At 46.4% G+C, this 19,299-nt stretch overlaps 1 protein-coding gene across 2 annotated transcripts in view; it reads left to right on the top strand.

Moving 5' to 3' along the window:
- Positions 1 to 19,299, top strand: part of si:ch73-335l21.1 (insulin receptor substrate 1-B) — a 44,088-nt gene that overhangs the window by 11,270 nt on the left and 13,519 nt on the right. Inside the window, exons 2-3 of one of the 2 annotated variants that reach the window (XM_061095933.1) lie at positions 1,538 to 1,839; positions 2,204 to 5,375. In XM_061095933.1, coding sequence (XP_060951916.1) covers positions 1,538 to 1,839; positions 2,204 to 5,375 — 3,474 coding nt within the window. Of the gene's footprint in view, positions 1 to 1,537; positions 1,840 to 2,203; positions 5,387 to 19,299 lie in introns of those variants that run through there. The other variant, XM_061095932.1, reaches the window with a different exon arrangement.

The raw sequence follows: 19,299 nt of genomic DNA, 5'->3' as shown, positions 1-19,299 counted from the left end.
TAGGATTTGCAGCAGAGGCATGAGAAAAGAAGAACAAACGCACACGGACATAATCATATATTTGTAATTGTGCGGTGAGGGCGCACGGTGTTTATCCCTGTGGGACCGAAACCAGTGCTTAAGGTAGAATACCACACAAGCTTCATCAAAATAAGGTCACTCACTCAGGAACTTGTCAGAAAAGAAACACTTTTGCTGTCATTACTTCAATATGCCAGATGTGGTAGGTTAATTAGTCAGGTGCAAGTTCACCACTACCCAACAAAGAACATCCTGTTCCTGTGAAGGGAGCAGGTGAGTATATATCGTTGTGGTGGTTTGTTTCTTCGGTCGTGTCGTGATTTAGATTGAATCTGTGTTGTACATTCGTAGATTTCATGCCCAGACCTATCCAGCCTGGCAATTCGACAGAGAAAACAAAGTACTGTGGTACATGGGAGGAAAGAGGCCTTGCTTAACATTTTACGGTGAGAACATGAGTCATACATCACGGTATTCCTATAATCCTGGTCCCTCAAGTAAAAGAGCTTGGAGGTAAATCTGTGGTATACTCCGAGGTGGTTTCAATGAGTTGCACGACATGATAGAGTTAAAGTAATTTTCTGGGGTAATCGGCACATTTCCTGCTTCAGATCTTCGAACAATACAGTGATTTTAAAACACCAAACAGGTGACCAAAATATTGTTAAGTGCTTAAGTAAGTCTGCTGCCTTTTGTGTGGCCCCTAACAGCTCAGGTTTCAAGTCTCACCAAGAGCTTTCTCCCCTGTGTTTCATTGCCTCACTAATTCCTTACTGTCTGAGCACAGAGCACGCAACACAAAGGATGAATGGACTGCCTGTAGTCTTGCTAAAAACACTAGATTTCATTAGTTTACAAAGGCAGTTTATTGTCAGTCGAGCAGCTCTAGAAATTGGCTCTTGAGGAGCTTGTTGAGAGGTTTCTCTCAGATCCCCAGCCGTCCAAACTGGCATTGTTTGCTTTGGGTTTGGAGAAGATTCACTTGTTTAGCATTTTCCAAGTTGGTTCACTTAGATTTTCCATGACTGTTGCTTTACCCCAGCAGTCATCATTCTTCTGCAGGGCTTCAGTTGTCAACCGTTTTTTTTGTGTCTCTTTTTTTTCCACACTGGTATGTGTGCTTGTGTTGTGTGTCAGGATGACAAATGAGACCCCAGGAGTCTGCAGGTAGAGATCGCCTGTCTCACAAGCTGCTGCATGCTCTTGTTGAACTGATATCTGGGGGAAAAATCTGTGAAAAGCCCAATATCAGCACAGCTCGCATAATAGAGGCACCTTGCTCTCCACTAACAGGTAAATAGTGGTGGTTTCACCTCATGTTTCCCCTTGGTCACACATCCATGAAGGTCATCCAGGGCTTTGCTGCTGTCGTTGCACTTGTTGGTGTTCTTCATAAATCCTCCTCTGTAACACTTTAATTTCGTCTCTCTTTTTTCCCCACATGCAGTATCCTCTGTTTTTCTTTTTCACTGAAGCAACCGTTTAATCTCCTTCTCTCTCTGTCTTGCCCCTGAAGGTAAGAACCTCTCCGACTGTGCGGCAGCGGGTGACTACGGCGTGCCCAATCCTGGGCCTGCATTCAAGGAGGTTTGGCAGGTGAAGGTGTGGCCCAAAGGCCTGGGTCAGGCCAAGAACTTGGTGGGCATCTACCGCCTTTGCCTGACCGACAAGACTGTCAACTTTGTCAAGCTCAACTCTGATGCTGCTGCCGTGGTGCTGCAGCTCATGAACGTCAGGCGCTGCGGCCATTCAGAAAACTTCTTCTTTGTGGAGGTGGGACGCTCCGCCGTGACAGGCCCGGGCGAGTTCTGGATGCAGGTGAGCCTGTAATCTGCAGTCCATTTTATGGTGACAGTTTCAGCCTCCAATCCCAAATAAATGTTAAGACCCTATAATCAACTGAGGGAAAGAAGCTGCAAAGTTAAGGTTTGCGTTCATGTAACCCTACATTATGGTCCCCTTCAACTTTGACAAATGTAGTTAAAATAAACCTAAAGGCAGTTATATATGAGAGGAAAAAAGTGACTCACCAGTCGTGTTTCAATGATGCATCTTAAATAGAAATAATTATATAGAAATTCAACTCCCAAAAGAAATATGATGTTATTCTTAAATAAACCCAGATTCTCCCAGGATTGTGTTTTGAGTTTACTGTACATGAGGTTTTTCTGTCACTTCTTAGGTGGATGATTCGGTGGTCGCCCAGAACATGCATGAAACTTTGCTCGAGGCGATGAAGGCACTGAGCGAGGAGTTCCGCCAACGCAGCAAATCTCAGTCAAACTCCGGCCCTGGAGGAGGTGCCACTGCTTCAAACCCCATCAGTGTACCCTCACGCCGCCACCACCCAAACCCTCCTCCCAGCCAAGTGGGCTTCACCCGCCGGCCCCGAACTGAGCCCCCTGGAGGCGCTCACTGTGGAGCAGGAGGCAGCAGTGCCAACGCTTCTCCAACCCCACGGGATATCTTCCCCAGGTCTCGCACTGCCAGTGATTGCGGGAAAGGGGAGGATGGGATAACTGGGACCACACCGCTCCAGGGACCGAGCTCCAGTCCCTCCCTCAATGGCTCCTGCTCTACCACCCCGATCCTCAGGTCCAAGTCAGCCCGTTCAGTCCCCACCTCAGCTGCTAAAACTCCTCTTGGGCTGATGCGCTCCATCTCCACCCCAGCGCCGTCCCCAGCCCAAAGCCTCTCATCTAGCTCTGGGCATGGCTCTGACTTTGGAGGTGTAACATCTCCTGCTCCTACTGGCCCGGGATGTGGAGCCTATAGCCGTGTTCCCAGCCATCATGCCTCCGTCTCTGGCTCACCCAGTGACTATGGCTCCTCAGATGAATATGGCTCTAGTCCTAGCGATCACACGCTCCTTACCTCCCCAAGCCTCCCTGGAAGCTCTGTTGGTAGCGTCATCAGCCAGGGATTGGCTGATGACGGTGATGAGGGAGCCAACTACATCCTGATGGGCCAACGTGGTGGTGGGGGCAGTGGTAGCAACAGCAATCAAGGGAGCTTGACGTCCAGTTCCGTGCCAGCACCAGGAACACCACCCTGTGGCTCCCAGGCCCACACCAGGAGAGTGCTGCGTCGCTCGTCAAGTCGTGAATGTGAAGCTGAACGTAGGCTGCTGAGTAAACGGGCTTCCTTACCTCCTATGGCTCTGGAGAGGCTGGCCCCACATCAGCGTAGAGCTGAGGAACCAGCAGATGAAGATTCAGCCGATTATGCCATCATGTCGAGGAGCACCAGCCGTGAGTCCTTCGTTTCCCCCTCCTCCTCCACACAGAGGGAATCTGTCATTGGGGCTGGTTCAGCAGGGGGAGGAGGATACTTGGATGTGGCCGAGTTCAAAAGTGAAGTGAGTGGAGGAGCAGGTGGAGGAGTAGATATAGTTGTAGACAATGGGTATATGTCCATGCTACCTGGTGTCAGTCAGACTCCAGAATCCCAGTCTCTGGCTGTCTCTGTCCCAGACTCAGATTCTAAACCTGCTGATGATTACATGGCTATGACCCCTAACAACAGTGTGTCCCCTCCACAGCCAATCCGGCCTCCACCAGCTTCTGACGGCTATATGATAATGTCCCCGAACAGCAGCTGCTCACCTGACCAGCGTGGTGGTCTCGCTGGAGGAGCTTGGATGGGCAGTGGCAGTGCAGACAGCAGGGCAGGCAGTGACTACATGAACATGTCTCCTATCAGCGCTCGTTCTGTAAATGGCAGCCCCCCACCCCCTGAACACCCTGCTCATTTGGAGACCAGTTCTCAACAACAAGCCCCCAAGATGGTTTATTCCTACTATTCGCTTCCCCGGTCGTACAAACATAACCCCTCTGCTGGACACTTTGACGATGGACGAGGCAGAAGGCCCAATGGGACTTGTAGTAGGGGAATGAGTGGAGGTAGGCCGATGGGAGTGCGTCAGGAGCCTGCAGCATCAGGTAACTCAGCGGTGGGACGCCACCTGTCACTCTCATCTTCCTCATACTCCTCCAGCTCAGCTAGCAGCGAGAGCCTTGGGGAGAGCGAGGAGAGAGCTGCCCAGTCAGTGGCCGGGGGAACTCAGTCCAAAGATGGAATTAAGCTCCAGCAGAGACGGGGCTCCAGCGGGTTGTCCAAGCAGGGTAACCACACTAGAAACAGACCAGTGAGTCTGTTTGTGGATGTTTCTAAAGCTAATACCCTTCCTAGAGTCCGTGAGAATCCCTTGCCCCCAGAACCGAAGAGCCCTGGAGAGTATGTAAGCATCGAGTTTAAGGGGGAGAGGTGTGGCCAGACTGGGGTTGGAGGAGGACGTGGCCGGGGTCTCAGGCATGGCTTATCACTGCCTCACTGCTCAAGCAGCCAGAGTCCTCATCACAGGACAACTTCTTGCCTAGGGAACTATGTCCCGCTCTCCCGCAGCCCCTCTGCTCCCATCACTCCCCCTGCTGCCTCTGAATATGTCAACATGGACTTGGGCCCTTCTCCGTCCCCCTCACCCCTCTCTCTTAACCCAATCGTTTTCCCATCTTTCCACACCCCTCCCACGCCTCCCACTCTTGCTCATGCGCCCAAATCTTGTGAGGAGGGTCCTAATGTCCCTCGTGAAGAGAGAGCCAAAGTAGCCGAGGCCCCACTTAGGAAGAGCAGAGAAAGTGCTTCCTCAGTGTCTGAGTCCGTGTCCCCTATATCCTGTGGAGACTACACAGAGATGGTCTTCTCCTTAAATAGCAACATTGTCCCTAGGTCCTCATCCAGTGTCTCTCCCAAAGCCCCTTCCCCGGTCAGGACTGATCCTTCTGTTCCAGTTCTGTCCCGGGGGCTAGAATTCTCCCTCGCTAAACCTGGACTCAATCCGGACCACGGGGCTAAAGTCATCCGTGCCGACCCCGGAGGACGCCGACGTCATTGCTCGGAAACCTTCCTGGCCGCGCCTTCCCTCCCCACCTCCACCTCCACTTCCTCTTCGTCCACTGCCTCCCTCTTTCCAGAACACACCCAGGCTGTGGCTCGTCGGCTGGGCTTTGAAGGCGTGCTGTGGGGGAACGGTGCTGCGAATGACACCCCCACTCAGTGCCCCCTCCCCGGACAACAGCCCCTTCCCACAAACACTTCATCCACAGAGCAAGGTCTTAACTATATTGACTTGGACTTGGTCAACAAAGAGAGCCCCCATTTGGGCCTGGATGGACCCTCAGGTAGCCAGGCCCCTTCTCGCCTCTTCTCCGTGCTGGGTGTAGGTTCTGGGATCGGGGGGGTGGGCGCTGCAGTCGGCGGCAGCGGCAGCTCCAGCCTCAACACGTATGCCAGCATTGACTTCTACAAATCAGAGGAGCTGCGGACACATCAGAATGGAAACAAGGAGGGAACAGGTAAGAGCTGACTTTGTTTTGTTCGACTTTATTCAGTCTCAACTTGTCTCTCTAGTTTTCTATTCACACAAATCCACACTGTGATTGTTCTCTTTTCAGTATGTGTTGTCCTCCTCTCCCTTTGTCGTCCTCCTTCTGCTCTGTCACATTATTCAGATAATCCGATGGAGAACAGTCTCCCTCTCCATCTGTACTTGTAATAAAACTTCCCCTGGCGCCATATTAGAATGTGGACACTAGTCTGATTTGTATGACTGTGCCCATAGTCCACAGTATGAGATATAGATCACCTGTGCTGACAATCCGTAAATTGGTTTCCTCGTTCGGAGGTTGGTTTACTTGCAAAGAGAAGAGACCACTTTTTACCTGGTGTAATTGTGTTAGGAGTTGAAGGCCAGACAACCTATTGGAATGACAATGAATATCGATATTCTGGAAATGACTATTGATCCTCTTGAGGCTTTCCAGTGCTGCACCTCCTCAATTCAGGTTTTTTTCTTGTTTTTTTTGAGCAGATTTAATACATGTTTGTTTTGTATATATTTATATTCAAGATAATCCTATAAGAAGAATCATTCTGCTTCAGTTGGGCTGTTTTTTCCATCTCACTGCAGTGCTACTCTCAGCAAAGGAAATAATTGAGAATTTAAATACAGGTTCTTTAATCCAAGTTGTAAAGAGCCTGTAGAACTTTGACCTTGTTTTGTGTTGACCTATCAGATTAAGATCCTGCAAGAAAACGAATGGAGGAGAAAGGCGATTAACTCCTCATTTAATAAATATGATGATAATATAAAGGTTGGGAAGCAGACATCCAAACTGGGTTACCTGGCTTTTTGCTTAGTTGTACTGGGGACAAATAAAAGGGAAAGGAGCCAAAGTGTTTCAGCTGTGCTCGCCGTCATAAATTCTTCAAGTGTACTGAACTCGAGCAGCATTCTTGCAAAAGACCTTCCCTCATTTGATGTTTTGTTGATGGTGCTGCTCTCCCAGGTGTTTAACCATCTGGAGGACCCCCTCAAATCCCACTAAAGTCCCACTAGAAACCTCCTGAAGGGCTTCTGCTCCCTCGTAAAGATCCACTTAATCCTCCAAGACTCCTTGAAACGTCTAAAACCTTCTCACTGACGAACTTAAATGTTAGAATCTCCTCGGTAATCACTAGAACCTAATTAAGAAACAACAGAGTCTTTAAATAAAATATTGAGGATAAGTGTGTGACCGAGCCAGGAACTAGGTTTTTGTTAGTGTTGGTGTGTGTGTGTAAATAGATAAATGGAATAGAAATAGAAACCAGGTAACACTTTACACATTTGCAATATGTCCATGAAATACACATTGTTAATATACATGTGTAGTATAATATAAACTGCATACTTGCACTGCGCTGTAACTTTCAATAAGTTTAGGCTATGAATTTATATTGTATTTCCATATTTTCCTCCTGCACGGGGCAGTTCTGGAGCTGTGGGGCGCCACCACAGCTAAACAATGCCTCATCTAGGTCACTGTGAGACGTTTCCTCATCGAGAAACATTCCCTTTGAGCCACTGTCTGCACTAAATTGGCCTGTTAAGAAGTGGAGGTCTGCAGCATAAGCAGATAGAGCGGCTTTTAAATAGAGATGTGGATTTATAAGCAGTAAAACGCTCAGTAGTCTTACTTAACCTTCCACAGCCGGGCTCTTGTGATGAATGCACCCTGCCAAGCACCACTGTTTGTGTAGCCCCCGCTAGCTTCCACATGATTTGCACCGTACGTTGTGTCGGACTTAATCCTCCCGGGTTCCTGCGGTAAACATTTCATCGCTCTGCTCCGAAGTGGGATTTAAGAATTTAAGTGCATTAGCGGAGATTCTTCACGGGATCTTGCGGCCGAGTGTCTGAGCTCCACAGTTGGTTTTCACAGATTCCACGGATGGAAGCGAAAGCATCAGGCCGCATCCATACGTTGCAAGTGTTGGGAGGTTTTTTTATTGGGAAGTGGAAGCCGTGCTGGTGCTGGTGGAAGCACACAGCGGTTTAGGGGGGGGTTTAAATGGAAGTGCTGCAGGCTGCCGCTGTGGGACCATATGGGATCTGGCTGATCTACGTCAGCCAGGCAGCGTGGGGGAGAATGTTACACATTGGCTGTGAATGCTGAGATGGGGCCAGTGCTTCACTCACACAGCTCTCAAATGCCTCTGTACAGTCTCCCTCCCCTCCTTTCATCCCCCCCCATCCCGCCTCCCCCTCTTTCCTCCTTCAATAAATGATCCTTTTGTTTGAGTGTTTTTTACCACAGTGGGCTGGCGGGCCTCTGCAGGGCCGAGCCCCGGGGACGAGTGGACTCTCCTGAAACTGTTTTCCTCCCCTCGCTCTCTTATCATTTGTGTGTGTTGCTGTTCTTTCTTCTTTCTCACCTCGTTTTCCTCTTCGTCTCTGTGTCTCTCTACTTGTCCTCACACCTACTCATTCCTCACAATCTTCACCCTGCTCCAGCATCCAGGCAGATGGATATTTGAAATTCCTTCCCTCCCTTCTGTTCACTATTGTGCAGGTTTTTTTTCTCTCTCTCTCTTCACGCCTCTCGTCCTCCTCCCTTCACACATTGTGATTCCTTCCATCCCTTAAATACTTGCAGGGGCACTTCGAAATAGATTTTCTCTTTATTTTGCTTCCGAGCCTCCGAAACAAAGGGAGCGAATGAGGCAGAAACAGAAAAGAAAAGTGGCCACACAGAGATGGCACAATTCTACCAACAAAAATACCATTCAAAAACTATTAATTATCTTGTCTTGTGTGGATCTGTCGTAATTACAGGGATTTGCTTTCCTCCGACAGGCACCGGCTTGTATAGGAGAAGAGTGGGTGTATGTCTCGGGGGTGCATAGTTTTGGCACATGGGCCCCGAAAGCTAAATCTGGACATCAGTAGTGGGACATGCGCCAAAGACAACTCTGTGTTGGACGCTGGTAACGTCTTATGTAATGTGCAAAATTAGATGAGGAAACGCAGAGGGAGACGTTTTTCTCCAAATAACTCAAAAGACGAAAATCGAATCAGAACGAATCAACAGATGAGATGTTGGTCTGCGTTTTCCCCCCGTGACACACATTTGAGTGTAGATGCAGTAAACACTGTGTGTACTAGTATTTTATTAAGAGCAGTGGCGGAAATGGGTGTATGACTTTGCCGTGTGGCTCCATCTGTGTGTGTTTGTGTGTGTGTGTGTGTGTGTGTGTTTGTGTGTGTGTTTCCCACGTGACGGAGTGGACTGCCGTGACCTTGAGCCGAACAGACAGTGTGAGCTTGCTACTTTATTTTCGGGACAAAATGTTAATTTGTATTAAATCAGCCACCACTCCCACAAATCTCCCCCTCAAGAGAAACCCATGAGAGAATGTTATTATTCGTGCTTGCAGCTGTCCCTGTCCCAGACTATTATTTTATTTCTTTTCCATCTGGAGGGAGAATACGTGTGTGTGTGCCAGTCTCAGAATAACATGGAGCCTTTTCAAAGTCCTGCCCTGAGACCAGTTCCCCCTGCAGGACGTCCATGCATATGTATCTATGGGATGGAATTTAGCCCATGATGCAGACTGTGACTTGAATATGATCGTCGGATGGAAACTGAAATGCTGTCGCGAATCGTCCTTCGATTCCCGGTCACGTGAACTCTGTTGTTTTTGTTGTTGACGGCTCACAGAGGCCGAGGCTGTTTACATTTGTTTACTGTTGCGTAATCGGGCAAAACTCATGCATAACTGACCAATTGGATCAGTATCTACAGTGTGTGTTTGTGTGTGTACGTACAGTATGGCTTTGTGTCTAGACTCTTATCATTTGTCACGTTGTAACACGGGTTATTGATTTATGACCAAGTAATAATATCAAGATAAAACTATTCATTATCAGTCAATCAAGAATTATCACGATGACTGTCACATTATTTTTATTTTTAAATTTGAAGCCCCACGTGAAAACTTTAACCTCTAAAACTGTAGATAAATGTTTTCTCATATATAATTGTTCATCTCGGGATAGTAATTTCCGTTGTGATATTCCCTGGAACATTTATTTGCGAGATCTGTTCATACATAAATGAATTAAATGCAAATAAATACATCAATCAAATTGAAATATGCAAATAAAAAACTTTAAAATGCCAAGTAAGACCTACTGCTGGAAACTAAAGTTGAACTTTAAAGATAAAGTACTTTTAGTATCGGCAACTTTATCCACCCTGGTCCTCTGTGCAGCACGTGGTTCTATTGGTGACGCTGCAGATTCCTTGGCCTAGTTGGCAGCTGCTTGGCACATTCCCACATCCTCAGAGTTCAGGGTTATGTGGGCTGCGAAGAGGTAAAGCTCACTTAAAGTCAGTGAGTGAAGCGACCAGGAAAACACGCACACACACACACGCACAAACCAAGTTCATTCACTGACCAAATCCTGCTCACTATAGACATTAGAAGAGCTGTGTCATTGATCCCATTATCTCCCTCTCTATCTCTGTCTGTCTGACGGAGCAGTTTTCTACATTTTCTCCGGCAATAAGTCTTCACACGTCTGAAGCAGGTTCCATTTAATCACATCTTAGGCCTCTTCGCTTTGTGCTTAACCCTATTTTCTTGACTTACGATAAGTGACGGGACAAAAGACACAAGCCCTCACACGATCAGACAAATTGCAAAGAAGCCAACACCTTCACTCAAGCACATTATTAGGAAGTAGAACCGAGAGTGAGTGCAGCGGGAGTGTCGGTATTAATCCATCATTGAAAGGGAAAGCTGTGAAAGCCAAGTGTGTCTGGGCAAAGTTGAAGCGGCAAGACGAACTGTGCTGCAACGTTTACACAACATTCAGGGTCATAGTTTGACCTTTGACCTTAAATTTTGTCCTTTGAATTAACCTGAGAGTTTCTATTTCTGATGATTTTCTTTCTCTGTTTTTAACCCATGTAAAGTGTTGAAAGCACTAGATTCATTAAATATGATATATCCCTTTTGGAAATCCATTATGCAACAAGCACTGTGACATACGTTCGCTCCTGTCCACACTCCACACTGATATAGACTGAGAGGACAGACGTGTGTTACCGGGGCCAAAGACTAATGGCTCTGCTAGAGTTACGTAAAGCACGACCACGTGGACGGGACGTGACCCCTAAAGAGGGTGAGGCTCCGGGCACAGAGAGAGAGAGAGTGTGTATGGGAGAGAGAGAGGGAGAGAGAGAGAACTCCTCCCTCCAATCACTACTGTGCAGCCTCTGGCTCTAATGTGCAAGATGGCAGCGCTTGTACCCGGGATATTTCGGTTTATTTTTGGGATGTTCGGCCACAGTCGTTACAGTTTACAGTGTAGGTCAGGGTTATCTGGTTGTTAGTCTGCTTAACAACAATTAATCACCCAGCTGAACCATTGTGTTTGAGTGTGCCTGTGTGTGTGTGTGTGTGTGTGTGTGTTGATCTGTTTTTGTGTTTGTTGTTGGTGCCGGAGGCAGATGGAGCTCCCGCCTCCTCCGCTGAGTGTCACAGCAGCACAGATGTGGAGCCGTGGCAGCAGCAGTGAACATGTGGAGGACAAAACCCAAGGCTGATATTTGACTTTTGGAAAAGAAGACCCACTAGATTTATTGCTCATGAGTCAGCGCTGTTATTTATTATCGTTCCGGCATCTTCGATCATTTATTTAATTTCGCGTGGACCTTTTTGAGGTAAAGAGAGACAAAGCTAAACGAGCGATTAGTTCCGGCAGCTTGGTAAATTCCAATTTTAGCAGCTAATTGGCCTCGGAGACTTCCAGCTCCTTTGTGTTGGACTGTGTAATCAGCTGAATATAAAAATAAACAGGACGAGGCAGGAGGTCCTCCCCTGAATCTTATGATTACATAATCTGTTCAACGCTGGAAATGAGCTCCACACGGCAAACTCAACTTTCCTTCATTAGCCTAATTACAGAGTTACACAACCGATTTGCCCCCCCCCCCCCCCCCATGCACGGGAGGATGCAAAGCGAGCCAACAGCAGAGAAGCCCCCAGCTATTTTATTTCCAGTCTGAGCAAAGAAAAAACATTTTTCATACTTTCATACTCATATTTGATTCCTCCCTTTCTCATTTATCTGGCTGTGAATCATTTCAGGATGAGGTCAGACGCACGGTCACAGGGTTTGTTTTGGTTGAAGTCGGGGACGTGTCGTTCTCAGAGGTCCGGTCTGATTTGTTTGGGTGGTCCGCTCGAGCTCACACTCTCCTCTGTTTGGGTTTTGAGTCTCGAAGGTTGTGTGTGCAACTGTCCCACTGCAACACATGTGTGTGAGAGGACTGGAAAGGTCTGAGGCGTTTTCCTCTCCCACTGATTTAAAGCCCGGACCATGTGATGAGGTCATCTGCGTGGTCTCACTGCAGCCCCCCCTACCTTTCTCCAATTAGGCGAATCATAGGGGTAGAGGAGTAATCCGAGTTTATTGCTAACACACACACACACACACACATATACTGATTTGTGATGCACACACACAACCCTGGTCACCGCACAGTGCAGTGTGACAGCATTCAGCAGCATGGGGTCAACAGTGCAAATCTCTAGAAGTACAGAGCGGCTTTATTCTAGCATCCGCTGTATGTGGAGCTTTCTACAAACCTGTGTGAGCCAATGAATGTCCGCCGTGTAAGAATAGAGGACAATAGCAGCCGGCACAGGCTTTGCAGTGGCATCACAAATCTTTTTTTCTTTTTTTTTTACCCCCAGCCACATCTGGCGCCATCATGGTGATTCCACTGGAGAGTTTGGCTTTGTGCAAATAACATGCTAAATATAAAGCAGCCACTGAACAACAGGGTGAACACCTGGAGAGCATGTGCCGCCGAGGGAGTTTACGGGATGTTGCAGGTCGTCGTGTCACAGCCACAAGCGTTTAGGTTAAGATGTTTGCTCGGTTATTATTATTCTTTACGTCTAATGGAGACAGTATTTTTGCAGGTTTCTGGTGCTTTGTCTTTGGCCTGATATTGTATCGAGGATATATGAGGCTCCATTGTCATGCATTCTCACCTTGAGTTTGTTGGATGCATGTTAGTGTGACAATCAGCTGTCGATCAATAAGTCATCCAGGCTTCATCCTTGGAAAGGGTTTAAAGGGTTTTTTGGAGTTCTGGTGCGAATTGATTTCTCCTCTGTCTTAATATTCACACCTACGCTCGATTTTGGGTCTCAAATCAACCTAACCCCAATCTGCCTGTCGGCCTCCACCCGAGCAGACACGTCCAAACCACCGCCCACGATTAGGCTGGGAACTGAAGGCTGGATATATTTCTTGAAATTTTCCAGAGGAGCTGCGTGTGCGAAGGCAAATGTCCGAGTGCGGCGGTCTGGAGGTTTCCCAGAGCGGCTCCTGCCAGCCCCCTGGTTAGATTTTAGTGAGCTCATGTGAGAGCTAAATGTCGTGGGCGTGCATCGTTGTGTGGCCCCCCCGCAGCAGATGTGGATAAAATGCTAAAAAGTGTTAAAAGGAAATCTGCTTTGAGTGACACGTCCATGAATCTGAAGACTTAGACGCCAAAAAGCATTCACAGAGGAAGCATTATGCTGCCAATCGTTTTTATGCTGCGTCTCAACAATGAAGTGTTCAAAATGCACCGTTCCCTGTGCATGTGCAGTTGTCATGAATACGTCCCTTGAATATGAAATCCAGTGATGGATGGTGGCGCCTCGGCCTTCAACACAAAATCAATCAGATGGGTCTTTGGGGAAATCCGAGTTTCCTGCTGTACAGGAAGAAGGAAAGCATTCATAGCTGCACATGAGAAAAGCAGAAGAGAAAAAATCTCGAATATCTCCTTCACGGCGCATTGGCTGGTCAGGGTTTGACGAGGGTGTCGGGAGAAGAGGAAACGGGTGGATTTGGTTTTGCAGGATGAATAAATGGAGCCAAAGTCTTAACCGTGTGCGTCTCATGTTGTCCATCATGTGAACGTAAACCGCATCGGGCTATGAAAGCGTCCTTGTACGGCTCTTACATTATATCCTCTTGTTCTTTACTTATAATAAATGAGCGTGACATTGTGGTATGATACGGTTGTCCATGCTGGGTCTTATGTAACGTTACACAATCTCGAGCAGTTTCTACAACAGTTGTACAAACACAAAAACCCCTTCGGGCCCCAAATTTGTTCTTGTGCCACAAATGGCCCCAAATAGTCATTCGTTAGGAATTTAATAATCATTTGCGTTTGGGAGCCTCTGGGTGGCGCTGTTCCTAAACACAGGTGCACCTCTGTGGCTTTCCTTGAAAAAACGTGTTTTGTGTTGTTTTTAATTAAGGGGAATTGATCCATTTAGTGTTAAACGTTGTGTTGTTGGGTTTTTGATTGTTGGCTGGTCAAAACATTACGAAGGAGAATGAGAACTTGGACATTTCTCTGGATTTACAACGTTTTTCATTCTTCCGCCAGTGCCCAGCGGTCCTTTGGAATTAAATCAAGCTGCACCACACTGCACAAACTCATTTGTATCCACCCCTTTAATATGCTTGATTTTTTTTTTTATCAGGATCCAGGAATTATTCCCTGGGAAGTAGCTGAAAATGTAAAAAAAAACAAAAAAACCTTATCTCATAATGCTAAAGGAAGGGATCTGCATCTCATCTTTAATCCGGACCCGTGCTCGTTTTTAATTGGGACTGTCTTGGCCCCATGTTCCATCCTTCCAACAAGTTTCGTGGAACCGCGTTATGTAGCTTTGCATAATCCTGGTAACAAACAAACAAACAAACAGACAGGAGTGTAAACATAACCTCCTTGGCGGCGGTTTAATAAAAATAATCATGAGTTGCAGCCCTACTTTAAAAAGGTTCTTGAATCAGCTCTCTTGTGTATTCTGGGTCGGCTTCAGATGAAGCTACAGAGCCGGGCAGTCACTTCTGATTTTAGTTTCTGACTGACTTCTCTTTGGAATCAGAGTTTTAAGAAACATCCAACATTGTCAATAAAATGAAGACCTTTAGTATTATTTGATAATTCAGAAGTCTCAGTGTGCAGGACCATTGAGAAAGTCATTCAAAGAAAACTTTTAAAATGGAAAATATAGAACCAACGACTTCCACGACCTGGAAATGCTGACGTGAGTTATGCCGGAGTTTGAATGGTCCCTTTCTCTTCCCCTCATATATGGTTTATTGTGAAAAATCCATTTTGACAGTTAGCAGAGGGAGCGGCCTGTCACATGCTTGTTACCGTGGTGATTTTTACCGGTGGAGAAAACTCATTCTTTTGTTGACTCTGACGTCTTGTCACTCTCTCTCTCTCTTTCTGTTCTTTCTGTTGTGTTTGTGCTTCTCTCCCACGCCTGGTTTTATTTTCAGTCCCTTATCTTCCCAAGACCTTGACAAGGCTGGATTCTCATCTCTCAGACACATGCGATGTTATTTCCTCACACACATGTAAACACACTCGGCGTGTTTCTGCGTGGAATGATGTCGCTGATAGTGGCACATAAATAACGTGTGACTGTGGCGTCTTATCCAAGGCCGGCGTGAGAGCATCAGAACCTGTGACATCATCACATACGAACTCTCCCTCGACTTAAGAAAGATAGAAACTTTATAAAATTACTCATCTATTCATGGTTGAACTTTTCTTTTTCAGCTTTTAATCCCTCGCTTACTTCCTGTTCAGCTAAATGTGCGTCTGAGGGATTAACAGCTTGCTCAAGGGCTCCTCGACAGGAACTCAATAGCGGCCCTTGCTACTTTGTGTGTGTCTGTGTGTGAGTGTTTGTGTGTTTCTGGTGAGCTGCCCGGCCAAGCGAATGTTAATTAGGTAGTAAAACCTCAGCTCACAGTTCAGTACTCTAGTCAGGTTTTGACTGACTAGTGGCTTATTCACGTCCATTTGGCGTGAACACACACACACACAGACACACACACACTCACACAAACCCACCAGATTCACACATTTCGTTTGTCCAGAGGCGCCTCTTTGACTGACCAAGCTGCCAATACAATTCATTCCCCTGCCGCTGTGTGCTTGTGTGTGTGTTTATGTCTCTGTGATTGTGTTTGTGTGTGTGTGTTTGTGTGTATGTGTGTGTGTGTGTGTGTTTGTCTTGAGGACTTTGGCCCCTGATATTGTCATTGATTTGACAGAAAGGTATTTGATGGCCACACCTGTATGTGCTTTCTTTTCAATTCAGAGCTCTTTGGTTAACACTACAAAGTCTGGGTTTGTTTGGTTTGCGCACATGCATGAACACACACAGACACACACACATGCACGCACACATTCTCGGGGGACTGCTGCTCCTAATAGGAAAAGCTGAGACAGATCATCCTGGCCAATCACCTTTCAGGAAGCAGGGATCAGTCGAAAGCTCCTCAGCTAATGGCCAAAGTAACCTTCACTTACCTGCCCCCAGTCTAGCCTGTCTACACACACACAGACACACACACACACACACACACACACATCTCCTGTCTCTTTTGTCAATACTGTTTTGCTCATTTTGTTCTGAACAAAGCCGCTCTTCCCCCCCCCATGCCTCCCTCCTCCACTCTCCAAAACTCTCTTTCTTTCTTCCCCGCCTCTTCCTGCCTTTTCTTCTTTTTCTCTTTGGACTTTTTGTTTGCTCTGTTTTTCTTTTTCTTATTTTCACATCCGACTTTTCAGTTGTTGTTTGTTTTGGTATGAGAGGGGGGGGGGTGAGTATTTCTCACAATTATGTCATGCAGATTACAGAGCTCTCGGGCGGGGGAGTGAGTGTGTGAGAATGAATGAAAGAATCTCCTCTCGGGTCACCGCGGCCCGAGAACTTCCATCAGATATCGTATAAAGTACATGATTTGATTAAGATCAGAGGAAAGATTTGAGCGGCGCATGTAGGCGTTAGGAGGAGATCACTTCCTAACACTTCCTGTTTCACTAAGTCGGCTCCTCCACCCGCCAAGTTAAGGTGAAGCACCTGCTGAATGTATCTCTCACCACTGGAATTTGAACAGCTAGATCACATAGCTTAGCATAAAGACTTGAAACTGGTAGAAACAGCACAATTCACCATGTTACATTTCACATTTAACAACTTATGAGTGTTGAATTTAACACTTACCAATATAAGGTTATAGAAAATGTCAAAAAAAATCCTGGATCTGCTCCTTAACCCGGATCCACGCCAAGATTAGAGGACTTTAACAACACAGTGAAATAAATGATAATGATTATAATTTTGTATTTTCTGTATGAAGTGCATTCAATGCTTAAAGCCATTTCACAAAGTTTCTGCTGCTCTTCTCTGCAGTCACACGTGTTTGGATTAGTCAGCGACAGAAATAATCCTTTATTTGGGGAAACTGACTTTTATATGTTTACGTGCAATTTCTCCCTTTTCAGTTTTCATAGACTAAACAGACAAAGTGATTTGTTAGTGGCAGCCGCTAGTTGTGGTTTGGTCAATTTACATTGACGTACGCAGCGTGTCCCTTTTTAGTTTAAGCATCTCCTGTGTATGTGTGCGTTTCCATCTCGATATATCTAAAAGTGTGTGAGATGTTTGTGTGTGTGTGTGTGTGTGTGTGTGTGTGCACGCCTGGCAGCGTGCCAGCGGCCTGTATGAGCGTGATCCCGGCTACAGAGTGCTGATTGTGCGCTGTGGTATGGGATGTATGCCGGGCGCAGAGAGCATCGGGTGCCTCCTAAAAGAACGGAGAAGCCACCCACCAACCCACTGGGGTTACTGAGTGCACCGGAGGAGGAGGAGGAGGAGGAGGGAGGGAGGGAATGTTTCCCCTCCTTTCTCTCTCACACTCACACACTTATTTGTCTCCTTCCATTCTCACACACTCCCTCAGGAAAACGCCTGAGCTTCTCTTTGCTTTATTCCAGCTACAAGTTCTCCGCGTTCTTCACACCCTTGAGTTTGTTCCCTGGTCACACCCTTACACAAACACAGACACACACACAGACACACACACACACACACACACTGTACTCTGAGGTGATTGTCTTGATGTCAACATAGCCGCAGTGTTTCTCCCCATGTCTCCACTCTGATCTGTGTGCGTCTGACTGTGTGTGTGTCTTATTGGATCCCGGGCCATGACATCACTCAGCTGCCACTTCTCTAACTGGGTTGGTCCGTAAAGAGCTTAGTGCCAGTGGGTGTTGGAGACCACTAAGCTGATTACGGTCTCCTAATGAGACGCTTCTCGCTTGAAATCTCTGTATGTGTTTGTGTGTGTGTAGTGTGTTGTTTGTTTAGGTGGCAGGGTGTGGGTTATAGCACACGTGTGTTTGTGTGTGTGTGTGTGTGTGCGTCTTCAGCTGTGCTCAGGCCGGAGGGATCAGGTGGAGACGGTCCAGGGGATGAGGAGGGGTCAGAGTTGATCTCTGGGTCAGCTGAAGTGCTGACGTGGACAACAGGGTGTGAATCCAGATAAGACTCCTGTGACGGGGGTGAAGTTATTCTCAGATGAGCCGCCATCAAATCCCTTTCTTCCTCCTCTCACCCTCCAGTCTGGCTGTCCAAGCAAAGCCCGGATCTGATCAGACACTTTGAATCGGGTCCAATTAAGCAGTTTTCCGACATCTGTGTTAGCGTGACTGACAGGTGATCACGTGACTAGGGTTGCAAAATTTCGGGAATATTCAAAGTTGGAAACTTTCCATGGGAATTAACGGGAATATACGGGAATTAACGGGAATAAACTGGAAATGTTGTGGGTAATTTATACTAACTGTATTTACCTTGTCATATACAGACATAATATAAACATTTTTTTTGTCATAGGCTGATTTGAGCCCTGAGGAAACTTTGGGCACTTGACTATATGCTTCTGCATCGTTGTGTCATTCTTAACATAGGTCTTTGCACAGTATTTGAAAATGTACACAGCCTTTCCTTCTACATTGGATGGGGTGAAATGTCTCCACACATGAGAGAGTGCACGTGGCATTGTTCTTTAGAATAACATGAGAAAAAAGTTTGGAAAAAACACTAATGCAATGCCAGAGATATAAATAGTTAGCCAAACTATTGGAATCGCCTGTAAACATATTTTACAATTGATGGATAAATGAATGGAAATAGGCTAGATGAACAGATGAACAATCCTCAATCAGCATGTTAATATATTTTCCCCAGTAATATCATGGAAACTTACCTGACTAGTCCTTCACTCTACAGCAGGCCTCAATAGCCCTGCTGTAGTGTGAAGCATGCTGGGAGTTATCTGTGCATGTGATGGAAGAATGCACAGTGGAGGGTTGAAATTCAACGTGCAGTGTGTGCTGCATTCCATACATCTTTAAAATAGAGTTTTGAATGATGTTTTTATTGCTCAGCGTTTAATTATTTTTTTCAAAATTCCCGAGCTAAACTTCCCATGGATAGTATCCGGATAGTTTCCGGAAATTTACCGGAAACTTTCCGCCCCTTTGCAACCCTACACGTGACGCTTGAATATTTATAAGTTTATCAGAAAACCTATTGAAAGATTAAACATGGTGCAGATCCAAATAGGAATCTAGATTCAATGAATTCAAATGTGGTTTCTTAAGGGGACTGTTATGTCTCGGCGTCCGTATGCGCTCTACTGACTCATTCGTCTTATTGTTGGATTCAGAAATGACAGCTTGGGACGACACATCACTTTCTGTCGTGTAACTTTTACCTAATTTTGTTACATCACTAGCGTTACCATGGTGTTTTGGGTATATTATTCATGGCCTCCGCCTTATTTCACTGCAGCCCAGAGCAACTCCCTCCACCCTCCAACCAGCAAGACCCACATTCGAGTGTCTCTGTGATGTGGAAACATCACATTTGCACATAACATTTTATTGGTGTGTCTGCTGATGATGAAGAAATAAGTCGCAGCGCTGCCGGCCAACATCTTGATTCAGATCATCACCCATTTTTTTTAATTCTTTGACATCTTTAGTAATGCTGTCT

This window comes from Limanda limanda, chromosome 22, assembly GCF_963576545.1.
Source record: "Limanda limanda chromosome 22, fLimLim1.1, whole genome shotgun sequence".
NCBI lineage: Eukaryota > Metazoa > Chordata > Actinopteri > Pleuronectiformes > Pleuronectidae > Limanda > Limanda limanda.
Note: the sequence above shows the minus strand (reverse complement) of the source record. Positions and strands in the feature narration are given on the sequence as shown.